This window comes from Otolemur garnettii, unplaced genomic scaffold, assembly GCF_000181295.1.
Source record: "Otolemur garnettii isolate 467f Iridium unplaced genomic scaffold, OtoGar3 scaffold00057, whole genome shotgun sequence".
Classification (NCBI taxonomy): Eukaryota; Metazoa; Chordata; class Mammalia; order Primates; family Galagidae; genus Otolemur; species Otolemur garnettii.
In genome coordinates this window covers 7,076,176-7,097,594 of record NW_003852452.1, presented here as the reverse complement: position 1 = coordinate 7,097,594, position 21,419 = coordinate 7,076,176, and the positions used below count along the sequence as shown (strand labels likewise).

Genomic DNA, 21,419 nt, shown 5'->3' with positions numbered 1-21,419 from the left:
GCTTCCTCCTTCCCACTTCCTCACACTCCCACAGTAGCATCTACATTCCCTGCTCCACATCCTCTCCTCCTAGTCACTCCAACCCAGCTCAGTCAGGCTCCTGTCTGACTGATTCAACTGTCATTAAAGCAACATCCATGCCATCAAGTCAAATAGAGTTTGTCTGTGTTTTAAATCATGTTAAGTATTTTAATATATTTTTAATTGGCTGGAAGAGTGCCTGATAAATGAATTCACCATCTAAGGACAGGGTTAGAGGATAAATCCAGCTTCCTTCTCAGGGTAGAGGCCTTCCATGATCTCACTGAGTCCCCTGTCTCCTGGCTAATTCCCACTCCTCACTTGCTACTCGTATCAGAAGGGATCTGTCCAGGGTGGCCTCTCCTGGGACCCCCACCTCCACCCCAATCCCAGCCCTGGCTACATAAGGGGTCCTCCTTTCATCCCCCTCCCCCGAATACTAGTTTTAAGTCCCCCTGTTGCATTCCCCTGTCCTATAACAGGTGGATTAAGTCCATCTCACAAAACAGGCTCTAAATTCCCTAAGGACAGGAATCTCCTCTGACACTCACACGGCAAAAGGGAAGGACCCACCATGAGTTAGTCCTTCAGCCCTCAAGAGGGACCCTTGTTAGCCCAAGATGGTGGAGGTACAAGAATATTTTGGAAGCAAGAAGATAGATCCTGTGTTTTTCTACCCCTTTGATCCCCATCTCTTTCCTCATTTCTGGCTCTGACTTATTTCCCAGTGTTTCCTAGGTAACCAACAGTCCCAGAACACAGACTTCTGACAGTTGCACCTTTAGCCACTGAGACGCGGGCTCTGAAGGATTTCTAACATACCGTTTCTGCCTCAGGAGTCGGCAGCACCTTTTACACGTGGGCAGCCTCATGGCAGGGCGTGGCGGCACCTACAGCCTGTGTGTGAGTGTGCTCTCCCACCCCCACTTACTGGCCTAAAATGTGGAAAGAACTACACTAAAAAGTGCCATCAGATGGTGGGAGGATGGGCAACTAAATAGCATAATCTTTCTGGGAAGTCATCTGGTATCAGATATCAAAGACTTTAATAGATTTGTGGTCTTCAGTCCATGAATTCTACATACAGGAAAATAAAGAGAGGTACAGTCAAAGATGTAGGCACGGGGGTTCACTGCAGACTCGTTTATTAAAACAATAAAAATCACCTAAAGGTTAGCAATAAGAAGTGGTTAAAAATTACAGAATCACTATATATATATATTTTGTTGTTGTTGTAGACTATGCCTTAAGATTTAATAATCTCAATTTCAACTGAGATGACATCTTCTATACATAAATACAGAATTATACATAAATAAAAAATAAGGAAGTCCATCAAAAGGTTTGAATGATGGTGATCACAGGTGCATTTGTTTTTATCTTCGTACTTTTCCCTGTTTTTCAAATTCCATAAAATGATAATGTTTTCCTTTATCATATAAGTTCTTTCATTGTAGTAAGACAGATGTGACAGTATCAGGTGGAGATGCTTAGCAGAGAAGACTGTAACACGGGGAAGAAGTTTTTAAAGGGAGAGGGCCACCTCTTTTGCCCTTTACTGGGAAACTACAAAAATAGGGTGAACTTCCATCTAAATGGGAGAGTTCAGAACAGAAAAAGGAACAGATGGTGTTAGTGCTTGAGTACCACCATTTGCTTTTTCTCCTCAATCCCACCTTTCTTTTCTTTTTCTTTGGAAGCTGAGTTGAGGGAGACGGGAGGATTGAGCCCTTGACCTCCATGGCAGACTCATCTTCCAGCGACACAGAGAGCTGTAGCTCTGAATGCAGATCCAACCTGAGCCTCTCAGTGGGCTATTTCCCCTGTGAGGACACCTGTGAGGACACCACTGCCTGTGAAGACACGCCTTCCAAGGGTTCTCCGATCCACTTCCTCCCTCCTATCCAAGGGACATGGAGGACTGGAAGTACAGGGAGACTCTGGAAGAGACAAGACCACACTGAGGACAACCCAGAGCAGTTCTGCAAACTAAGTATTGCCTTGGCCTGGGGTGTTGATGTGGACTCTAAAAATGCAGACTCCATAACTAACTGGGATCTCAGTGATGACAAGTGGATCGACAAGTACCCAGAGGAGAGAACGAAACTGACTCTCAGCAGACTGGATGGTCTCGTGCAAACGCTGGAGAAATTCCTAGAAAATGAGAATGAAGATGAAGGTGATGTCTCAGTGTTCGCAGGATCTACTCGGGAAGAAGATTTCCAGCTGTCCAGCAGCTTCCCTCCAGATATGGCTCAGGCTGGCCACCAAGAACATGACACTTGTCAACTCTTGCCCAAGCACAAATCACCAGAAAATGAAGAGGTCATCCAGTTCCCCCTGATGCCTCTTAGGCTGAAGGAACGTGAACTTGCCGAGGTGAGCAGAGAGACGTCTCACTAGACAGCAAGGGATAAGCCGGTGGGGGGAGCCAAGTTGGACCACACAGAGCCTTGTGACCCACCCACCGTGAAGCAGGCTGGCCCCCCTGGGTGTGGGACGTGACTAGCACCAGCACAGAGAGGGGACAGAGGGAAGCTGTAGGGAAAAGACTGGGGATCTCCGAGGGAGTAAGGGTCAGAAGCAAGGAGGGCTAATAAGTATATTTTTTAAAGAAATGTATGTGCTGGGCTATTTATGATGAAAGGACCTAAGCTCCAGAAATGAGCGAATATCGACACGGCTGCTGTGGACGTTATGCATCTCTGAGTAATCCTTCATTTTCTTTGCAGATAAGCCAGGCAACTGGCAGCCAAAAGGCAAGCACCATCGACACCTCCTCTGTCTCGTCGGGGCAGGCGGCGGAGGACGACGAGCCTTCCAACATGCAGGGCTTATCCTGCCTGAACTTCGGGTGGTCACTCTTCCGCTGGCTGAGGCAGCAGGTCGTCTCCTCTCTCCGGCGCAGAAAGCCCACTGTGAGAGCCCCCAAGAACCCCCATAAGCCAGCAGCAAAGAAAAGATTCTCTCGCAAATGCAAGAGAATCCAACCCCAAGAATCCCTTGAGTTATGACACCCTATAGTCCAGAGTTTTAAATTATTTGATAGTCCCTGTTCCACAGTCCCCATGGGTTTATGTTTTCCCAATAAATAAAACCAATATTCTTGTTATCCATGATTTCCCCTTCCAGCATACTATCTTGACTCAGTCTGAAAGAGTATTTATTTTTAGGAAATTTTAAGTAGCATTATGCATCCCAAACTAATGGCATTCTTTTTTCTCTCCTCCCCACTTCTCGCTGTATTTTACTGTATGCTGTCTGTCTTATGTACTTTAACATTTTAACCTATTGTATCATTAACCCAAATCCCCATTTTCAGCAAGCAGAAGTGCACCCCAGCAGATTCCCACTGTGACAGCATGACTTTGATTGAACAAGGCTTGAAGAAGTGCAGAGGAGACTGAGGCACAGAAGATGCTAATTTCGGTCACTCCTGTTGCCAGAGATCAGACAGCAGTTCCGATGTTTCTGGGGACCAGACTGGTTCTAGCATGTGTTGCCTTGGCTGTAACAGTGGCCGACTTAGGAAGAAGATGAAGACTGAGAATGCCACTCAACCACTTTAAGCCTAGCTTCCCTGGTTCATAAGACGGGCAAGATAACAACACATACCTCATGGAGTTGGTGTGAAAATGGGATGATGCAAGCACGTGATTAAAAAACTGTTGCTGCTATAGTCATTCTCCTGAGGAACTCCCCAGAAGACTTGATTCAAGGGCTATCCAAAAGTGAGAGTCTGAGTCAATTCCCACTGCAATTATTTCCCATGCAGAAATAGTCACCAGAAGTTAAGGGTTTTCAGCTGATCTTGGCTTGATCAGGGACTCTTCCAACCCATCCCTGTGCCCTCTGAAATTCCTTTGCAAGTGTCATTGAACTTCCCTTTAAAAGTCACCTTCTTTGAGGAAGACTGGCTATTTTTGTTATCAGGTCACTCCCCCCCAGTGTCACTATCATCATTCTCACTCACAGGTTCACTCACCATCCTCCTCTTTCAGCTTGTACTACCATCCTGTGTGACCTTCAGAGCACGATTCCTTAGTCTCAAATTCCTTCCTCTCCTCAACTTCAATTTCCTTATCCTCTTCCTTCCTTCTACAAATATTTAGCAACAGGAGGGCCAGATACTTTTCTAGATTAAAAAGAAGACTTCATCTTTGGGTTCAAGTGCCTTATTATTTAAGCGATAAAGCCATGTAAACCTGTGACTATAAAGGATTACGGCGAATAGTCTGCAGGGAGTAGACATGGTACTAAGAATATCATCATGGGGAGAGGTTGTTTTGAACAGGTTTCCTATGTGAGGCTCTTTGAGTTACAGATGAGGTTAAGGTGGAGGACTTTAAGGCGCTGGATAAACTAGTGTGGAGTGGAGGTGTGGGACCTTGGCTGGTTCACAGCATATGAGAGACAGTGGGCCACAAAGGGCCCAGGAAAGACAATACAGTGGGAGAGAAGAGGTCAAAGAACAGGGCCTTTTGCTCGATGTGTGCTCCTAGTCACATCCTGACTCTCCTCCCCACCAGATCTCTCACTCAGTCTTCATCTCTGATAACCCCCTCTCCTTCCACTAGCTCACTTGCTTGCCCACCTCCACCTCTCCTTACTCTGCCTTCCTGAGACTTTGAGTCCCATCATCACAACTGTTCCCTGACTTCCACCCTTTCCCTCCAGATCCACCCCCTACACCCCCTTCCCAAACTCAGCAAGTCCAGCACATCTAGCAACATCCACAATGCCTCGCCCTCTTTTTCTCCCAAATCTTCTTTCAATTCATACACACCAAATTCCCCAAGAGGACACTCTTACTTCTCATCAAGGCCAACACACAAAAGCACAGGGATTTCCTTCTTCATTCCCTGACTGTCTAGGGACCCATCCTTAACGAGCCTGCTGTCGGGTTATTATAGGGCAACATGGAACGGTCCTGGTAAAGGTGACTATACTCTTCCATAAGCTCTGCCCCAGCACCTGCCCTGCCATGCTCACACCACCACCTATACTTTTTAGGTCTCTTTATATCTCTATTGTACCAACAGACCGTGAGCTCTCCAGGGCAAGGACCAGGCTTTAGTTCCTCTTTCTTTGTAAAATCCTAGCACAGTGTCTAGTACAGAGTAATCTGTCTATTTGACTCTATATAATTCTTTAAATGTTTTCAACATGTCTATCATTATGTAAGTTTTTAAAAAGTGAAATACAGCAGCTTAGAGAGTGGCTATTTAAGCCAAAGGTGACTGGCCCAGCAGGGTTCAGAGTAGAAATGTGGGAGGAAGGTGACCAGAAGAGAGAAAACAGCTGTAAGTAAAAGGTCAAGAGAGGTGGCAACCTATAGACTGAGAAACCCACTGAGACTAGAAAAATTTAGAAACTCATTTGAAAATGTAATTCAACTAATTTGCATGGACACTTAATGGTTTGTCAAACTACACAGACAAACTATGATAGGCTAAAAGAAAGATGACATCTCCGGCCATCAGGGAACTTGCAACCAGAGTTTTCTTGTTATTTTAATTCTTCTCTCTAGTAATTCAGCTCTAAGAAAAACTCAACCAAAATAAACACCTTTAAAAGCCTCTTCATACTGAAGAAGACACCCTGTTCTTTAGTTAGATTTCTGACATACAGTATTTGTATTTTTCCGTATTGTATAAACCTTCTTGACAGGTATGAACCTATCCCTAAGATTTAAGCAATGTACTTTGCAAGTCTTTTCAATAGAGTAAGCTTTATGCACCCTTTGGGGTTAAGTGTCATGCTACACATCAGAAAGCAAGACAAAGTATTTAAAAATAGGAACTATTTCAGTATCTCCTCATTCATTATAGGCCAATATGTTACGAAGCTAGGAGCTTGGTAATGGAGAAGGAAATCCCTAAGGTTTTGTGTATAAGTCGACCTGTGACCAGGTCCTCTGCTTTGTACCACATACAAAGGACTGGGGTGGGGGCTGGAGGAGGCCCACTGCATGTGTCCAAAGGACTGAAAGTGAACTGGAAATGATCACTGAAATATACTAGCTTTGCTCAAACCTCAAGCCTCTCATAGAATTATTGTAATTGCCAGTGACATGCTAATACAATTAACCTGTAATTTTGGGGATCCATTATAACTGAAAACTAAAAATCATTCCTTCAAGAGAGGTACTCACTTTGAACCCTCCTCAAGCTCAGCTTCTTCAATTAGCCAGGTAATAACTTAAAAACGTTTGTATTCTAGAATCCATAACACCACCATAATATAAGCCAGAATATGGTATGAGAATTTATCAAGCAAAGTAGGGGGTATTCCACTACCTCCAAGGCACAGAATTGGGATAGGCTAACCTACAGACTGAGAAACCAACCACGTTACACCAATTTCTTGCTCGAATCCCAGTAAGGGAAAAAAGTGTGTGATCCAACCATTACAGGAGCAAAATCTTTTTTCCAGATTTCAAGAATAGAATGTTAAAATTGATGCCTCACAAGAATACACAGGTACAAGTACAGCTGGCCACAAGAACAGTGTCTAAAATCCTCTTACAAAACAATGAAAAAAAATTATTTTAAATGTATTCCTAGAGAGAATTAAGGTCTTGACCTCAATAGTAAAGAACAGTTTTGTTTACATAGGAGGAATAGTTGTTTAAAAATAAGTCTTCTCATTGTGAACTCCAAGTGGGAGAAGGTGGACAGCACAGGTCAATCTCCAATTTCAAGATGGAAGGGTAGGTTTTATATTGCATTGCCTGGAGACAATCTTCTCCTGCTACCCCCTATCCCCCAAAACAAACAGAACAAGGCTCTGCTTTCAGAAATGAAATAAGATCCTCATCAGATAACACTCACTGAGTGAGCCAGTCACGAGCAGAGTGGGAACAAAGGCCTGAGGATAAATTCCCCAAAGGATTATCAGCCTAGATCAAGAAGTTCCACAACAAAATAATTTCCATCTTCTCCCACATTTCAAAGAAATTCCACGGTTTTAATGCCCACTTGAGTTTAACAAAATATACTTTATGGAGAACTACTTCTAAAGCATTTTCAAATGGCAGGGAGCAAAAATCTTATCTTTTTAGATTGCGGCTGTTGAAAGAAAATTCATCTAATTACTACTGAATTTTCTCTATCCATAAGAAGATCAGAATGGCAATACTTAATTTTTCCTCATCTGGATAATAAAAGAGTTATGAAGTACAAGTCTCTAAAATAAAGAGCGCTCTCTCCCCTAGGGTAGAGCTTTTCTGTATCCCCACTCACAAAGGAGGAAAAATCACTTCTAAAATACACTTGGATAGCTGTTTTCAAGTTTCACTTTCATCGACCTTTCTGCCATATGTCTTGGGGTGCAGATTTTCCCCAAGCAGGACATAGAGATGGAAAGGAGAATTTTTCTTCAGTAAAGTGACTTTGGAAATCCACTCAGTACCATGTTGCAACCACCAACGTAATAACTGATTTATATATGAATCAAAAATGGATGCTGAAACCACTGGGTGAATGTCAGGGAACAAGATGTGCTCATGATCTGTTAAGAATTACCCTACTGATGACTTACTAGTTATCAAGGGGATTGGGCACCTCTACAATGGAGAGGTCTGGGGACACCAACTTAGGTAGGTGATTAAACTTAGCCTAGCCAACATCAGACACCTTCTGAGAGCAGCACTGAACTTGTTAGCAATGTTTAATCTGAATCTACTCATGAGGACACCCACAGTCAGATGAATCTAGCTTGTACGACATTCTACCAGACAGCTGTCTTGGACTTTACAGATATGTTAATATCATGAAATATGACATAAGAAAAAAAACAACAAAGGCAACAAAGCAAGACAGTTCATAACAGAGAGCAAAGAAACAAGACAACCAATTGCTAGTCATGACTTCGGATCGAATCTTTGATCAAAGCCACCAAGCAAAATAAAACCATGGCAAAGGACATTTTTGTGACAGTTGGAAAAATCTGAATATGGACTGTATGTCAGATGACATGACTGAATATTTCTTGGGTATATTAAGAATATTAAGGCTATGTAAGAGAATGTCTTTGGTTCTTAGGACATTCGAAAGGCTGGAGTATTTAAGGGTAAAATGTCATGATTTCAACCTGCTTTCATATGATCCAGAAAAAAAATAGAGAAGATGAGAAAGCAAAGATGGGGAAAATATAAAGAAAAACTCCAATAATTCGAGGATCCAGATCTCTGCCATTAATGTACTACATTTCCTATACTTGTGATAGTATATCTTTAGAGATATACATATTTAAAACATTAAAATATTTACTCCAATAATTTGATTTCTCAAGTGATATAAACTGGGCAATTCTTTAGTCTGGATTTATTCTTTCATCCCAGCACCTGCCTTCAAATTCACAACTAGTCACAAGGAATTTTTAGTCTCACAGATTAGTAAATAGTCGTCCTTCATGTCCCAACAGCAACAGAAGCAAATTGGTCCAGCTGAAAGCAGACTAGCATCTAGGCAATTTTCTAAAACATGTTGAGATTTCAAGAGCTTATTCAGCTTTTGCTAGGATTGAAAAGAACAGTTTTTGTCAAGTGGGGAGGTAGGTCCTCTCCCCTTTCAAATTATCACAAGTTTTAAGGTCTAGATACCGCATATCTACATTGGAAAGAAATTCTTGTACATTGTCTGTTTCTTACAAATCAGGGGCAACCTGACACTTATAGTACTAATAGTTCCTGCAAATTCTTTTGACATTTCCTTTTATTTTTAGCAACGCTAGATTGTTCTGCTTCTTCCAAAACTCATAAGAAGAGTAGGCAGGCATAAGGACATCATATAATCAGAGTGAAAAAGGGTACTCTACTATCGCTTTTACAACATTTCTTAGCATGTACTTAGTTCTTATGTAACTAAAGCTACAGATCCTCTCTTAACCTAATGCCCACACTCCCCTATACTGAACACTCTGCAAATAATTCAGTCAATTCAAGGACTCTGAACCCTACTTTTCACTCCTCACTTAAAAAAAATCTCAATTCTTATATAAGATTTCCTAGCTTCAAATTCCAGTTTACCACCTATTGTAGTGGATCCAGGGGAAGTCACTTAACCTCTCTTGGCTATCTCCTCATCTACAAACTGTAACACTAATAGCACTAACCTCCAACAGTTGCGGTGAGGACTTACTCAGTAAAAGTACTCGGCACATACTAAGTGCTTACAAATTTTAGTTGCTGCCACATGATTCCTTTGTTTTGAAAATCTGCCACCAGGTCACAGCTTGTTGACCACAGAATAAAGTCCAACCAATGGCTCTTGGTGACTACAGAATAAAGTCCAAGCAAACTGCCCTTAAAACTATCTTTGGATTCTGATGTCATTTTCCGGTAATTTCTCAATTTCCACCCTACTCTTGGTGTTCCAGAACCTCTGCCGTCCTTGTTCCCTATACCTCCTGGCCCCAGTGCCTTTGCTTGTGCTGTTCCCTCTTCTTGGAAATGCCCAGACCATGCTATTTCTCCAGGCTGCCCAAGGGCTCCCTGCAACTGCACTTCCACACAGGCCTTGCAGGCCCAGGTTAAATTCAAGCTTCTCTGTAAACAGAGCAGGCTGGAATGAATCTCGCTCTCCCTGTGCCATCACAGTACTTCACTTCACTTGCACTAAGTGTACTTTGAACTCTGATTTACAGTCATGCGCATCCGTGTCTTTCTCTCCTGCTATACAAAAGCTGCTAGGTTCTGCTTATCTTTGCATGCTCTGCATAAAGGCCCTGGCCCAGGTTCTTGTATCTAGTAGTTCCATGATAAATATTTGGTAAAATGAACAGTTAATCTGCAGGAAATAATTTAAACAGATAATATCTCAAATTGAATGTCATTTCCTCTCATAAAACTTAACTAGCTCCTACTTTAATTAAGTCTAGTCCCTGAATGTCCATAGGGGGATGGGCAGGGTAGGGGTTGCCTAGCATAGTGTAGATGTTTCCTGAGTTGAAAAGCTTGGCTTTATACAGTAGACAAAGCTAGTTAACAAAAGAATATCCACATCTTTCTACTTGTCTGAGTAAAGACATATCGTGTATCCTCTCTTGTGAATTTAAAATGATTTTTTTAAGCCTTTGCGTTTCTCAACCTTCCAGATGATGGTTAGATTCATTCATTTGAATACATTCCCTGAACATTAAGATGCTAGAGATGGTGTACAAATATGAGTCTGATAGACCCCACCCCATGCCACGGTACTACCCTCCACGGTCAGACCCTACTGTTTCTGGTAAGTACTTACATGAGTCTATTTAAGAAACATAATGGGCAGGAACTCATCTAGGCTAAAGAGCTGTATCAGACTCCCCCAGGAGCCTCACAGTAGGTGATCAGGCACGACTAAGAGGATTCTCCTTGCTCACTGTTTCCCTTGCTGGGGTCCTCCACACACTGGCCCTTATTACCTCTCATGCCAAGGACATGGAACTATATGAGATATCATTCCTATGATTTCACAGCTGAAGCCTGGCAATGTTGCTAATTACTGTTCGTTTACAAAAAAAAAAAAAAAAGGTGGCGGGTTCAAACCCAGCCCCAGCCAAAAACTGTAAAAAAAAAAAAAAGTTCTCTGGACACTGGTCTGGCTATCCCAGCTTGTAACTAACTTAAATGACTGGTTTTCTACATCAACTGTACAGTTAGATTGGGGGAGCTTCCTGCCAAAATAATTGGAACTACTTTCCTTACATTACACAGTTGGTATTCGTGTATTTGCTCACTTGTTAAAATTTGTGTGCAACTATAAAATCATTCCTCAAGGTGGTTTCATGGTCCTTATGGATAAGCACAGAGTAGCAAAAGATAGGAGTCACCCTGATGTATGTTCTCAGCTGAGGTCAAACAAAGTGATGCTCTGCCTTCTCATTTTAGCTCAGCCCTAATGCTATAAAGCAGGCATCCTCAAACTACGGCCCGTGGGCCATATGCAGCCTGCCTAGGACATTTATCCAGCCCTTCAGGTGTTTTTGTTGCCACTGCCTGTCCTGCTTAGCAGTTGACTCGTCCCGGGGCCTGCAGTCGGGCCCTCCAATGGTCTGAGGGACAGTGAACTGGCCCCCCGTTTAAAAAGTTTGAGGACCCCTGCTATAAAGTATCCTTTCTGCTGTTTATTCTGTGCCATCCTTTGTGCCTTTTGTTGATGGTTTCCGCTGTTTAGAATGGTCTCCAGGCATAGCACTGTAGTGTTATCTAGTGGTCCTGAGGCAAGAAGGCTGTGTGCCTCAAGGACTTAATACACCTGCTCAGGCCAGATGCAGTGGCTCTCGCCTATAATTGTAGCACTCTGGGAGGCCGAGGTATGAAGAATGCTTGAGCTCCAGAGTTCGAGACCAGTCTGAGCAACAGCGAGACCCTGTCTCTACTAAAAATAGAAAATTAGCCAAGCATCATAATGGGAGCCTGTAGTTCCACCTACCTAGGAGGCTGATCATTTGAGCCCAAGAGTCTAAGGTTGCTGTGAGCTAAGATGATGCCAACAGCATTCTACCAGGGATACAGTAGAAAAATAGATGGATGGTAGGATGGACAGACAGATAGATGGACACACCTGGTCAGCTTCCTTCAGGCAAGAATTACAGTGCCGTTGGCTGTGAGGTCAATGGTAATGACTAAACAACATATATTAAGTAGTGTCTTTCAACATAAACGTACTGATCAAGGTTACGTCCTGATCAGTTTATGAAAACATTGCGACCACAGGCTCAGAGGAATCTTACTCTGCATCTCCCATAGAGACAGTAATTACTCAGGAATTCAGTGTTGGAGTGATACACCATAACTACCACAACTCCCCTCCAAATAAACCCCAAGAATCAGCTGTAGTCAGTTGACAATGCAAAAATCTAGACATACACACTGATTTTTTTTTTTGCAGATTTACCTTCAGAGAATTCAGTAGAGCCACAGTGGGAGGGAAAAAGAAATCACCCTCTAATCTGCAAGATTTCAGTAGAAGTTGTATTTTCTGTCTCTCTAGAATCACTCACCGTCTTGCAACAGTTCACTGCCCTGTTGGCTAACAGGGGAAAGAAAAGGGGTCACTAGGCCAAGGGCTGCTATGTACGGGTCAATGCAAATTGCTTTTCTTGAGGGTTGCTGTTTCCCCTGTGAGAAGTCTAATGCCTGAAGGCTGGATATTCTTATTACTTCTCGCTCAATACTTGATTTTTAACTATCCCATCCATACGGGAGGCCCAATGTGGGGAAAAGGCCTTTGAAAGGAGTATTTCCGGCAAGACCAATGTAGACCATAAAAAAACCCCAAATGCCACTTTTCTAAGCAAATAATGCATTCTTTAATTCCCAAAAACGTATAAAGAATAAGATGATCTAAACCCCGTAAAATCATCCAAAACTTTTGGGAATGCAGCTTGGCACCCGTAGCACAGTGGTTACAGCGCAGCCATATACACCAAGGCTGGAGGGTTCAAAACCACCCCAAGCCAGCTAGACAACAATGACAATTGCAACAAAAAATAGCTGGACATTGTGGTGGGTCCCTGTAGTCCCAGCTACCTGGGAGGCTGAGGTAAGAGAATTGTTTAAGCCCAAGAATTTGAGGTTGCTGTGACACCATAGCACTCTACCAAGGGTGACATAGTGAGACTCTGTCTCAAAAAAAAAAAAAAAAACTTTTGGGAACGCCTCAGAATTCACATTTCCTTTGGTAAAGGCTAACCTCCTAACGCAGGAAACAACTTCCGGACATCAATGTATTAGAAGCCAGCTTAGCCCTTGCTCCAGAAACTACATGCTTAGAACCAGAAACATTTAATAGACAGTTCCATCCTGTGTCTTCTCAGCTCTTCTGCAAGGTTGAGATAATGTTATTTGGTTGAACAAAACAGTCATCCAAGAGCACATCTGTTGAAAAGCTTCCAAGCAAGTTGAGAGGCCACGACAAGGAGGAAGACCAGCTAATCAGAAATCAAGGACAAGAAAAGTCAGATCCAAAATAGATATAGTACAAAATGCCCAGAATAGCCCAGAAAGACAGCTGATGACCTTTTCCTCTAAAATCTCTTAATGTCACAATATCAAATGACCTAAGTATCTAAAGCCAAGTACATAATTACCACTCCAACAATAAAGGAACAGGGCAAAAAACACACACACCAGCAAGAAAAGCTAATGGTACAATTACAATTCGTGTTGAAATACAAATGAATACACAGAAGACAACTGTTGCTTGAACTGTATTCAGGAGTCTGTCATTGGCAATGGGTTACACCTTGGCTCAAGGTAGTAGTCACAGGAAGCTGCCAAGGCTGTTTCAATCTGAAAGCTGCCATGATTTCTATAGAGATAGCACATATCAACTTCGCCCAGAAACTAAATGGATCTTGCTACAATGGGTAGAAACTGCTACACCCCTAATTCACGTGTCCTCTCGGCTGAAGAAGCTCTGAGATGTGATTTGCAGGAGACCAGAACGGCAGTACAATATGCAAGGAATGTGAGCACACCCAGAGACCCAACCTCATTGCTTTCATTATGATTTTCAGAGCCTTGAGCTGCTGCTAAATAATACACTTAGTCACTGAAATCCCTGCCCCTACTTCTCTACTCCTGAAGCAAGGGAGAACCCTGGCTCTTTGAAATTCTGGTGTCAGAATCCAGCTTCCCCCCATATACCATAACATTAAACCACAGATCTACTAAGAAGAGCCACTATTCTCTTGGATGCTCTTCCCCCTTCTTAAAAAACTGTTGACACTACACACCTAAGAGCCATCACAGACACTAAGGCCTCCCAATTAAATACACTGCTACAAATATTGGTGATTTAAGAGAAAGACCGCCACCACCTTTCAGTTGTAGAGCTGGCAGGCAATGCACACACACTCCACTTACTTGATTATTTGCTAAATGTGTAAACTGTTCCTCTCTCTGTGTCTACAGTTACACTCTAGCATTTCTGTTCCAGAGAGAAAAAAAAAATCAAAGTCACTGGCTGCCAATTTCCTTAGAGGTGAGGAGAAAGCAAAACAACCGAGAATAAAAAGACTGTTACGGCTTTGGCAAGATGAGCAAATAGCTTCTAACAGCCCACAAACTCTATCCATGCTCTCACACAGAAAGCATCTGCCCGAGGGAGAGTTCTAAAGGCAGAACTCCATCTCCGTTTGATTATAAAAGTGAGCCCAAATATTTGGCAGGAGAAGGAGGGAGTAATAGAGAAAAAAAAAAATGGAAAAGAAAATCCTATGTAAGTTACAGAATAAAAAAGAAATGCATTTACATATTGTCTCAAGTTATAATGAGCCAATTAAGCATAAGAGAAACCACATGTGACATGATTCCACACAAGACTGTCATCCCCAAGCATGTTTTTAGAATTTTTAGTATGAATTACCTAAAATAAAGAATGCTGGACTCATAAAAGACACTTAGGAGATTGAAAATTTCAATCCCCATGTAGGAAAGGGATAAAGATTGCAGGAAGGGTTTAGAGAAAAGGATATGAGAGACAGGGCTACGGTAGGTGCTTTTCTTTGGGGAAAACTTTATCTCAGTGGCTACAAATTGCCTGCTTGCAAACCACTATACCACAGTGGAGTGAATCTCCAGGCAGGCCTGGGAGTGTAATCCACTCTGTGATCCCGGCCTCCCTCGGCCTAATGAAGAAAACACAGATGAAACCTGACGAGAAGCCCCACCTCATTCCCATGCCTGGGTCCATTTAGCCTAAAAGTGGTATATCCAGACAGCTCTCACCACCATCACTCGGAACTCAGGAGCTGTCGGCACAGAAGAAGGGCTGGGGCATTGCCCACACTCTTTGGCAAATGATATTTCATCTATTTGCCAGCTTCCAGAACACATACAAGGCTCAAAGAACAAATATTCCAAAGTTTTCAGTTGACTTTAATGCTTCCTTATATGATTGTTTTTGCTGTCAGTTCCATACAGATGCCCCTGGCTATCAGAGGACAGAAATCAGAACTTAGTAATTCTTAAGTGATGCTACTAGTATGTAGGATTTATTTTTATTAATTCCAGCGAATCCAATATTTGAGTTTCATGCTGATTTTTGAATACTGCTTTTCAATAAATATTTTCTTGATTGAACAACTGAGTAAAACAGAACCAACCCAAATCTTAGTTAGGACACTCCCACTGTGTGACTTCCATGGGTGGACTGAGAATTGAAATAAAAACATAAGATAAAGTCAAATACAGTTTCCATAATCCAACCAGGCCACAGATTCACATGCAGTGTCTTGCAGGTCTACTTATGTGGTTTAGACAGAAATGTACACACCCTTTAATGAAGAGAGCGTGTATATTCAGAGTAAATATTGGTGTGAAAATGAAGTTACATATACAGTACTCACAGAGCCTTCCATCAGTCATGACAGTCTGGTCGTTTGGTTTATTACCTGCTGTGGACATAAACTATTTTGTGAATGTGGGTCTCATCTTAGACCACTCATTCCCTCACTAGCACAACTACCAAAATCTGCTGACACAGAACTTTGATCTGGAGCAGGCCTATGGAAGAATCTAGTGTCTGAACACAAATACACCCAAAACTAGGCATTATGTTTGGGGATCCCTAGAATCTGTCTCTGCCTTTAAGTCTCAATGTAAACTAACCTTTCGATTTTACAGATAAGAAAACTGACACCCAGAAAACATAAATTTAAGTGAAATGAAAATTTAATTTCCACAGGTAATTAGTAGAGAAGTCAGTACTGGAATTTTAGACTCTTGGGTTAAATACACTCTTTGACTCAAGTCAATCTAATAATTTCCTATATAGAACACTAGATTATTCATTCATTTAGATCATAATCTGAGGGAAAAAAGAAAATCAAGCTTAGTATCACATGCTCCTAAAGTTAGCCCAGAACTCACTGACAGAGATGGAAAGAGGTCATCCAACCTCATCCAGTAGGAATATACACCGCATACTAGCTGTGGTCTTCAGAAAGTCACCCACATAGCCTCTGACCAAAGTACTGGACAAATCAGGACACTTGTTTGCAAAATGCCACACCAGAGTTAAGCACATAGGGTGGGTGCCTGTAGTTGCATACCTATAGCTAAGTGGTTAGGGCACCAACCACATGCTTCTAGGCTGGTGGGTTGAACCTGGCCTGGGCCTGCTAAACAACAACAACAAAAATAAAATAACTGGGCATTGTGGTAGGGTAGTGAAGAATCTAGTGAATCTTGTGTTCTATATAGGAAATTATGAGATTGACTTGAGTCAAACCACAAAAAAAAATAAATTAAATAACAGGGCATTGTGTCCCAGCTACTTGAGAGGCTGAGGCAAGAGAATTACTTAAGCCCAAGAGTTTGAGGTTGCTGTGAGCTATGACGCCACAGCACTCAACTGAGGCTGACAAAGTAAGACTCTGTCTCAATGAAAGAAAACGAGTTAATAGCATAATGCATAAAATTATAATTTTCCTTTGTGCAAAATGACCCTACTTTTCCACTAATCTTAGCTCCACTGACCTCTTTTTGAGTGACCAAGTAAACCAACCAGTTCAGACAACCAAAAGTGTCTTCACTGATTAACCCAGGGGAGGGACATGCCACGGACACATAGACAAATGTTTCCTTTCATCCTTCCTCTGAGTTTCAGTCTAAGGTGAGGCAAATAGGAAAATATTTTTGTTAGTATTCACCATACTTTTTGTTGTTGTTGTTGTTGCAGTTGTTTAGCTGGCCCGGGCCAGGTTCCAACCTGCCACCTTGGTGTATGTTGCTGGCGCTGTAACCACTGTGCTACGGGTGCCAAGCCAGTATTCACCATACTTAAAAAAAAAAAGTCTCATATTTTAAAAAAACATTTCTGAAAACACCTGTGAAGTATCAGGTACAGAGTCAAACAGGCAATATTAGTAACAAGAATGAGAAAAGGAATAATTAGAAACACTATTATTTTTAGCAGCAGGCCTATGTGTCCAGAAGCACACTGCTAATATTACTGGAGTTAACTGTCATGGTGAATTTATGGGGCACCTTTTAGGTGGTCATACTATGTATTATCATCCCCATTTTACAGATATGGAAGCTGACCTAGAGAGGTCACGGGACTAGAAGGTGCTGGAGATGTTTTCTGAATGCAGAATGCTCTAACAGCAAAGTTCACTTGCTCATGCCCTGTATTTTTTGGGAAAACACATTTTTTTCCTAGTTCTATAGTTTTATTAGGTTCATTCTTGCCTCAAGATTCATACTTCAGGGACTGGGTTTTTTAAAGCTTCTTAAAACAAATTGGGGGGCAGTGCCTGTGGCTCAAAAGGGTGGGGCGCTGGCTCCATATGCCGGAGGTGGTGGGTTCAAACCCAGCCTCGGCCAAAAACTGCAAAAAAAAAAAAATGGGCTTTATGCATTTGCTCAGAAAAAGCTGTGTGAGTGCCTTCTGAGCTCCAGCTGCCTGATGAAATCAAATTTTATGTCTCTATTCACTTCCCTAGACACGTCAGATCTCATAAGCAGAGTCTTCCCCTGGGTTGTCACTTTTCCAGGCTCTTAATCTGGTTGGCAAGATATCCTGAGCGTTTCTAGGAGAATCTAGACATATCTGTACCTCTCTTTTGGACCTACTTCCTTTTCCACCTCTAAGCCTTTCCTGTATCAGGCAACCAAAACCCTTCTCTGCCAGGGGGACAGGCCTTACCACATCACTCACATATCAGAGAGGGCTTCCATCTAGTCACACCTGCCAAAAGTAATCTATGAAAACATCTTCATCTGTTCCTGTTGAGCAAGCGGGCTTAGAACATTACACTGAAGCAGACAAATCACTTGGCTACCTGAAGTTCAACATCACTCCACAGAGGCCATGTGCAGTGGCTCAGGCCTGTAATCCTAGCACTCCGGGAGGCCAAGACTGCTGGAGCACAGGAGTTTGAGACCAGCCCAAACAAGAGAAAGACCCCCATCTCTACTAAAATAGAAAAATGAGCTGGGTGTTATGGCAGGTGCCCGTGGTCCCAGCTATTCAGGAGGCTGAAGCAAGAGGATAGCTTGAACCCAGAAGTTTGAGGTTATATGAGCTGTGATGCCACGTACTCTAGCCTGGGGCAACAGAGACTCTGTCTGAAAAAAAAACAAAAAATTGCTCCACAGTGCCACTGAATCTAAATTTCTGTAATCCCTGAACAAACAAAACACCATCATCACTAAAAGATATGCACAAAATATTCATAAGAGCACTATTAGTATTATGTCCAAAGTGAAACTATCTAAGTGTCTTAACAACCATAAATTAGAAATATAATTGAATACTATTAGAGAAAGGAGAATAAAAAAAAAACTACTATAGCAATATCATAGATTTCACAAACATAATAAGGAAACAATCCAGACACGAAAGCATATATATTCTATGCTATTCACATTCTATTCATAAATTTTAAAAGATAAGCAAAATTAAACAAAGGCATCACAAGTCAGGATATTGGTCACTCCAGGGAGCCTGAGGGGAGCATGACTTTGGGGTGCTGGTAATTTTCTGTTAACTGAGGTACTGATTACAGAAGTGTGTCCACTTTGTGACAAGTACTCCATCAAGCCGTCTACTTACGATGTGTGCACTTTCCTCTATGTATAAAGTACTTCCATAAGGAGCTGACTCGGAGATCCCTGGTGTGGTGTGTGTCCCTTAGTTGACAGAACAGTGTTTCCCATGGAGCTTAAATATCTCAAGGACACAGAGGAAATCCATGGAAGGCTGGCACTGCCATCAGATCTTTTAACTCCCCACCCAAATACCCAAAATAACTCTCGAACATGGGAGGGTGTTTCCTCTAACCTTCTTCTTTGCTGTAACTACAGCCAAGGTTTCAAAGAATGAAGGCTACATTCTTCTTAAGAACATAGCCCAGAAGGCTCGAGGCTCCTACTGACATCCATCCAAGAAGAGCATCTAGACACTATTTCAGGCGGCTCCCATAGCTCAGTGGGTAGGGCGCCAGCCACATACACTGAGGCTGAGGGGTTCAAACCTGGCCAGCTAAAACAACAATGACAACAGCAATAACAACAACAAAAATAGCTGGGCATTGTGGCAGGCACCTGTATTACCAGCTACTTAGGAGGCTGAGGCAAGAGAATTGCTTAAGCCCAAGAGTTTGAGGTTGCTGTGAGCTGTGACACCATGGCATTCTACCCAGGGCGACAGCTTGAGACTCTGTCTCAAAAAATAAAATAAAATAACACTATTTCAGATATGGCAAATTAGAAAAAGTCAGCACTGTCCTCACACTGGTCAGCTATGTGATGGCTGGCTCGTTCCTTCCTTCTCCCTGACCCCCAGGCTCCTCCTCATCTATTAACTTCTCAACTATTAACAACTCAATTATTAACTCCTACCCTGCAAGGGTACCACAAGGTTAAGAAATTAGTGTCAGAGCAGTGTCTGGTACATGACAAGCACTTGGAAAAAGCCTTTGTAGAATGAATATTGAATTGAATTAATCAAATGCTTTTCACTTGGTAGAAGCTTGATAAATAGTAATTATTACCAAGCAAGGGGAACACGGAGAAAGGGAATAAACAGGCTTGTGAAAACCAGCACCTCATTTTCGAAGCCTACTGAGTCATTAATGGGTTGACTACTAGTTTTCGCTGGTATAGATGACAGAAAGAGCAATAAAGGACTTGAGAAGGGGACTGTGTCCTTTATGCGCTGCCAGGTCTGTGTTTCCCTTCTTGGGACTAAATAAAAGATTGCTCATTGCCTGCCAGACCATGTCTCAATCCTACAGCCACCTATGCTAGTCACACCGCTCTTAAAAAGCGTTTAGTGGGGGGTTGGAAACTCTCATACACTTCATGAGTAGACTGAGTATAGGTCAAGGTCAACTACAGAAACATTCAGACACTGAGAGAAAGGCTCTCAAGAGGTCCAAAATCAATCATGGTAAGGGGTAAGACGTTTACTTACATTTTCACAAACCAGGTTTAATACAGACTTTTTTTGCTCTTCGAATCTTGAATACACTTAGCAAAGCGATCCATACAAGTTCTTTTACGCTGAAAAGAAACAAATATAAAAATGGCAAACTGTTAAATAGAACTGACTTTCACCAGAAAAAAAGAAAAGTTATAAATGGTAAATTACTGCATAGACTGAGAACATCAAAGTAGATAGCAAGGGGGTTATTAAGATGATGTTAATTAAGGATTCTTTCCCTCTGTCCTTCTTCCTTCCTTCTCCCCAGCCGGCACTCCTTCCCTCTCCTTTCCTCAGCTACTGAACAACCGCAAATATTCCTTGAAGACTGTCTGCTGAAACCGTCATCATTAATTCTTATGGCACAAAGTACCCGGCACACAACAGGTGCCCTATGAATGTATGCTGAGTAAATAAACAAACCATGGCTTTGCGATATTTAGTTGTTAAGTTAAAAAAAAATTTTAAGAGGGAAGGAGGGAAGGAGGTGGGAAGGTCTCAGTGTGTGACACACCTTTTTAGGGGCAAGGCACAATTCTAAGAGGGACTCTCCCTCACAAATGCAATCAAACAAATATAACCTGGTTTCTTGTACACTCAATGAATCCCCAACAATTAAAAAAAAACAAACCATCATTGAATAAAAAAAAAAAGTTTTTTAAATGCCTGTATCTAATTTATTGCTTGTCTGATAAGGACAGCATGTGGACAATATGCAGAAATATGTGCAATGTTTTTTGGACTTGTGTTTCTGAGTCCCTTGTCTCTTTTGAATAACTCACACTTTAAAAAATAACATACATTGGGCCAGGCACAGTGGCTCATGCCTGTAATCCCAGCAATCTGCGAGGCTGAGGCAAGTGGACTGCCTAAGCTCAGGAGTTTGACACTACCCTGAGCAAAAGGGACCATTTCTTTTAAAAAAAAAAAAAAAAAAAAAGCCAGGCATTGTGGCCACTACCTTTAGTCCCAGCTACTTGGGAGGCTAAGACAAGATGATCAATTGAGCCCAGGAGTTTGAGGTTGCTGTGAGCTGTGATGCCAGGGCACTATACCCAGGGTGACAAAATGAGACTCTGTCTCAAAACAACAACAACAACAAAAAATATGAACACATATTAATATATCCATACCATGATACAGTAATAAAATATATTCAGGTAGTCAATGAAGATTTAAGGGGTGGCACCCGTAGCTCAGTGGGTGGGCGCCAACCTCATGTACTGAGATTGGTGGGTTTGAACCCAGCCAGGGCCAGCTAAAACAACAATGACAACTGCAATAAAAAAAATAGCCGGGCCTTATAGCGGGCACCCATAGTCCCAGTTACTTGGGAGGGTGAGGCAAGAGAATAGCTTGAGGCTCAGTGCCTGTGGCTCATGTGGCTAGGGCACCAGCCACATACAACTAAGGTGGGGGGTTCAAATCCAGCCCGGGCGCCAAACAACGATGATGGCTACAACCAAAAAAAAAAAA

The 21,419-nt window shown here is 42.2% G+C and overlaps 1 protein-coding gene and 1 long non-coding RNA gene across 2 annotated transcripts in view; one reads left to right on the top strand and one right to left on the bottom strand.

Annotated features, from left to right (window-relative positions):
* The first annotated feature begins 1,419 nt into the window (after nucleotides 1-1,419).
* On the top strand, nucleotides 1,420-4,210 carry CUNH12orf71 (chromosome unknown C12orf71 homolog). Its single transcript, XM_003792505.3, has 2 exons — nucleotides 1,420-2,280; nucleotides 2,754-4,210. The coding sequence occupies exons 1-2, from the start codon at nucleotides 1,762-1,764 to the stop codon at nucleotides 3,033-3,035; spliced, it is 801 nt and encodes a 266-aa protein (XP_003792553.2). The 5' UTR covers nucleotides 1,420-1,761; the 3' UTR covers nucleotides 3,036-4,210.
* A 15,695-nt stretch (nucleotides 4,211-19,905) lies between these two features.
* LOC111726208 overlaps nucleotides 19,906-21,419 on the bottom strand; it is a 62,758-nt gene continuing 61,244 nt past the window's right edge. Inside the window, exon 3 of the long non-coding RNA XR_002774043.1 lies at nucleotides 19,906-20,023. This is a non-coding gene — a long non-coding RNA (uncharacterized LOC111726208). The remainder of the gene's footprint in view (nucleotides 20,024-21,419) is intronic.